The sequence below is a fragment of the Silene latifolia genome, chromosome 6 (assembly GCF_048544455.1).
Source record: "Silene latifolia isolate original U9 population chromosome 6, ASM4854445v1, whole genome shotgun sequence".
Taxonomy (NCBI): Eukaryota; Viridiplantae; Streptophyta; class Magnoliopsida; order Caryophyllales; family Caryophyllaceae; genus Silene; species Silene latifolia.
In genome coordinates, this window is record NC_133531.1 from 98,538,054 (window position 1) to 98,543,285 (window position 5,232).

Below are 5,232 nucleotides of genomic sequence, written 5' to 3' on the forward strand. Positions count from 1 at the left end.
TTGAGTAACTACTCACTTATTATCACGGGAGACATGTCATCAATGATGTCAATCATCACAACAAGTATAAAGATGATAAGAGAGTGAGGAAATGAACAATAAACAGTAAAGAGTAAAGAGATTATACCAAACTTAAGATGAACAATTGGAAAGGAAAGAATAATAAAAGAAAACTTGATTGATTGATGAACAGTTGTCAATTCTTCAAATAATAACCCAATGATCTTTAATTACCCAATAATAAACCTGAAAAATAATTATGGAAAGATTAATGTGGAATGATTGAGGTTAATCTATTCTAATCTAATCCTAATCAAATCTAAGGAAGGTTCGCCTCCTCTAAGAGGGCTTGGTGGACTTGATTATTACAAATAGAGTATTTATAGTAGTGCGTCATTACGTTAAGTAAGGATAGGTTAGTAAATAAATATGCTTAAGTGTTGAGTAGAACCTTGCAAGTCCCGAGAGAAATGCGCGGATCAAGTTGCTACTCCCACAATGATCCGCTCGACCTCAAGTGGTGTACGACTGGTCTGTAGGGAGATCCTGACTATGCAATCCGCTCGTCCCGTGCCAAGGACGCACAGATCCTGGGGCAGCATTCCATTTCCTTTCTTCTAGGCCTTTCTTTATACTCTTTATTTCTATTGGTCGTCATTCTTGCCTCCTCTTCATACTAGTCTATCCAAGTTCGTCAACAAGCTTCTGAATATGCGCGAGAGACGGGAATTCCGCTCATTATCGTTTTTCCTACAAGACATATACAATGCACTAGGAAAGCAAAATAGGAAGGAATTGACGGATAAAATAGCTATAAAATACTATATTAATATGCAAAATAGGCTCAATTAGGGGACTAAATGTACGCAATTATGAGTCACATCAAACATCCCGAAATGGAACCTTTACTCGTCCCGAATAAAGAGGTAACTAGAGCTAGACCTTTATTTAAACTATCCTAATAATAATATAACTGATGTGAGACAATTAGCGGGTCTCACTCTGCCCCTTCAACTCACAACAAGAAATCTATGAGGTAAGATTCCTTCTTGTAAGGCAAGGTGGGGCTTGCCAATATGGCGATACATCCAATCATTAAGCACAGAAGACAAGTAATGGATGCATCTATAAAAGAATAGCCACATTTCTCATCTAAGTAGTGGAAATCATCTACAAGGCAAGCAATTTAAGGGTACACACTCCATCATAGATGTTGGTTATCCAAGCTACTAAGTCTAAAAGGATACAAACAAGTCATCTCCAAGTTGTGTCAAACTACGGTACTTGTATCCTCAATCGCTAAATGCTTTTGTCAAGAGTAGTCCTCTTATGGTGTTAGAAATACTGTAGGATCGCGGAATTCCCCCTCTTACCTAGATAAGAAGAAGGGTCGCCCCCTCTCCACCATGCAACAAAATAGGATCAATGGATAAAAGGGATCAAGATGTTTTGAGTTTCACATTTGTAGATTGCTTTTTAATTTGTTGTTTCCCCTAAATTATTATGGCATTTGACTTTTCGAGAATATTTCTTGCCATTTATTTGATGTTTGACATTTTTGATACTTGGCAAAATTTTCAATATTTGCATTTTTGAACATTTTTCAAAGTAATCCCATTTTGTAGCAAGGGTACTTTTATTGAAGCATAGGAGTCTATTTTTGCTCTTCTTTTCACTGATGCATTTTTGTGCAAACTTTTGGATTTTCATTTTCGTACATGAACTCAATTCGGAGATTTTTGTGCCCATTCCCTTTTTGTTGACAAAATATGATGATAGAAGTGAAAGAATGGTTGCATGGCTTCAAAGGTCACCTTAAAATAAAAGGTAGCCAAGGAGTTATGATACCACAAGGTACTCTTGACTAGGCCTTAGTTCATAGGTCAAAACATACTAGTATGACACATCCTAGGGTGTCTTGAGGGTATTCTAGCAAACAAAGTCTAAAGGAGATAAATGAACTACAAGGGCCTTATATACACTTGTCAAGCTTCCCAAATAGGCATTTTCACAAAAAATTTATAACCATGCAAACTACATACCATGATGCAACTAACATATATACAACCTAATGCATATGCTTCTATCAACTATTATGCCGAATAAACTAAATGCAACTTCTAACAACACATAGGTACACAAATCGCAACAATAAAATGCACCACATATTCCTTGACATGTATGCCCATCCTCCTCATAGGAATAATGAAAAAAAATGGAAGGGAAATAGAGATTAGAGCGATCATATCAAGCGGTCTTCATTTTCCCTTGCTAATGCCTCAAATGTAGTGTTGTATCTATGTGAGAAGAGAACAAAAACACAAGTATATACATTTCCACACTACTAAAGTAAAGAACATATTTTTGGTTTTTTTTTTTTTTTTTTTTTTGGGAAAGGTAAGTATATATATCATCATCAAAAAGTATTACAACTCTACATATAGAATGCACATGAAAATCAAGCAAAAAGAACTAAGCTACTAAATTTACAAGTTTTGTAACCATGTATAATCTCTGGGAAGGAGAGGGGCAGTATTAAGAGCTAGAACTCTAGCTTTAATGTCATGAAGGATTTGCAAAACCAGCACCTCATGCCTCCTCACAACTGCATTCATCTTTGCTTCATTTCTAACTCTCCAAAGCCAGTAAATAAGAGCCACATGACACGCACCAATAAATCTCTTCTGGAATTTAGAGATCCTTCGTACAGTAGAAAACCAGTGAATTAGCTCATGCACTCTAAGATCAGTATGCAACCTGCAATGAAGGAGTCTGAAACACTCTATTGCATAGGGGCATTCACATACAAGATGGGAGTGGGTCTCATCAGCTTGACAGCAAGTTGAACATACTGGATCAATAGCACACCCCATTCTAATCAGTCTATCTCTGGTAGGCAGGCGTTTATGCATAAACTCCCAGCAGATAAACGAGAACTTTGGCAAATTAAGTCGATTCCAACAGACATAGTACCAAGTAACCTTAGGATGAGAACCTCTAAGCCAGTCATACCCAGCTTTAACAGTGTACTGATTAGAAGAATTTAACCATTTGTGATTGACATAGGCTTGCTTGAAAAAGGACATAATAAGAACAATCTTCTTCCAAGACCAACTACAGTCAGAAGGAGCTATGTAGTCAGTCCAAGAAGTGTTTTTCATATAAACATAATTCACCCAACGTATCCAAAGATGATCATTTTTTAGCAAGCCACCAAACATATTTTCCTAACAATGCTTTGTTCCAAGTTTTAGCTTCTTTAATATCAAGTCCCCCTTCATCCTTAGGCATACAACAAATGTCCCACCTAATGTTGGGAGGATTCTTGTAATCAGAGGAAGCTCCCCATAAAAAATTCCTGCAGATAGAAGTAATTCTATTCATGATGCTACTAAGGATAAAAAATATAGTAGCCCAATATGAATGAAGTCAGGTCAAAACAGATTGAACCAAAGTCAATCTACCAGCATATGATAAATGCTTAGCACCCCACCCCCTAATCCTAGCAACAATCCTTTCAGTAATCTTCATCCCCTCATTCTTAGTCAATTTTTTGGAAGAAATAGGGACACCCAAGTACCTAAAAGGGAGCAAGAAGCAGGGATTGATGTGTAGGGACACCCAAGTACCCTATGAAATCCAGGCCCAAGAAGCAGGGATTGATGTGCTTCAGTCAAGTACCCTATGAAATCCAGAGACTTGTAAAATAGCATTCACAGTATCAGTCATGACCCCATTGAAATAGATCTCTGATTTAGTCTTGTTCAAACATAAGCCCGAAACAGCAGAGAAAGTAGCAAAGGCTCTAAGCATCCACATTATAGAAATATCGGTCCCTTTACAGAATAAGAGCAAATCATCTGCAAAAAGGAGGTTGTTCAAACGAGTAGAGCCACACAAAGGATGAAATCTGAAGTCCTCCTGAAGAGCAACAATGGCAAGAATCTTGATATAAATCATAAATAGGGGCTTCACTTCTCTTTACTAATTCTTCCTCCACCATCTCAATGTTCATATCAAAAATCACACCCTCATACTCACAAAGGCTAAGAGTATTTGGCTTACTCAACCTCATGTCTTCCTCATCGAATACCACACTTTCATACTCACAAGGGCCTATGGAGATTGGCTCTTCCCACTTCTCATCAAAGGTAACTCCTTCAAACACGCATTTATGATCATTTTTCAAGGATTGGTGGGCAATGGTTGGTTGGGTGTTTTCTTGGGTTGCCGTCATTTGGGCAATTCGGATTACCAACTCCTCACTATAGGTAACAATACTTTGAAGAACATTGTCCCTATTTTGGCTCTCCTCTAGCACTTGTTTGAATAAATTTTGTTGGTCTCCCGTCATTTGGAGAACCACATTTTAAATATCAAAGTTCGTCTCATCTTCTTGTTGTGTGTGGGTGTGAAAATGGTCATATTGTGGCATTTGGAGTTGGTTGCAAAGTGAGTCATGGGTGGGTGGTTGTTATGGATATTAGATGTGGGGATTTTGTTGGGGAAAGTTGGGGTAGTAGTTAGGATTTTCATTGTATGAGTAGTAAGGTAGGTTTGTGTTGACTTGCTCCTCAAACTCCCCATACCCATTGTAGTCATACTCAAAAGATCTACCACATACTCCATAAGTCAAGTCTTCGGCCATCATCATATCTAAGACAAGGAAACCACTACAAGCATGGAAACTACAATAAAACAGTAAGAACAAACCTTGAGGAACAAGTTCCTTAAGGCTAAAGCACAATTAAAATATACAAACAAATAAGAACTTAATCACATAACACCGTCCTCGGCAACGGCTCCATTTTGATGGTAGAAGTGAGTCATTGTTCACTCCATCAAACACATTTATATTTCTCAACAGACAACTAGTTAATGGTTAAGTCGAGGTCGATCCACGGGACGGTGTGCTTTGGATTCTAAGTCTATGTATCTCAATTTATGCTAGTATCACAATTGACTTGGGTTTGTAGTTGTGTTCTAAAGTAATGGAAGTAATAAAGTAAAACAAGAAATAAATTAAGAGATGTAAACAATTAATAAATATATTAGGATGTTATGGGATCATAAGGGAATCATGGTGAGATAGCATAAATGAGTTATATAGATACAAATAATTTATTATTGTTGGAATAAAGTTAGTTCATGTCAAATGGTTCATAAGAAGATTTGGGTAGTCCTAGAGCAAGTCATTTGTGATTGTACAACACCTACAAGACGACTTAATTC

The 5,232-nt window shown here is 37.2% G+C and overlaps 1 protein-coding gene across 1 annotated transcript; it reads right to left on the minus strand.

Moving 5' to 3' along the window:
- Positions 1 to 2,486: 2,486 nt before the first annotated feature.
- Positions 2,487 to 3,221, minus strand: LOC141588395 (uncharacterized). The gene has a single exon (XM_074409839.1). The coding sequence runs from the start codon at positions 3,219 to 3,221 to the stop codon at positions 2,487 to 2,489; it is 735 nt and encodes a 244-aa protein (XP_074265940.1).
- Between the last annotated feature and the right edge of the window lie 2,011 nt (positions 3,222 to 5,232).

Coding starts and splice junctions, on each gene's coding strand:
- LOC141588395 (XM_074409839.1), bottom strand. CDS start 3,221: ATGTTTGGTGGCTTGCTAAAAAATGATCATCTTTGGATACGTTGGGTG.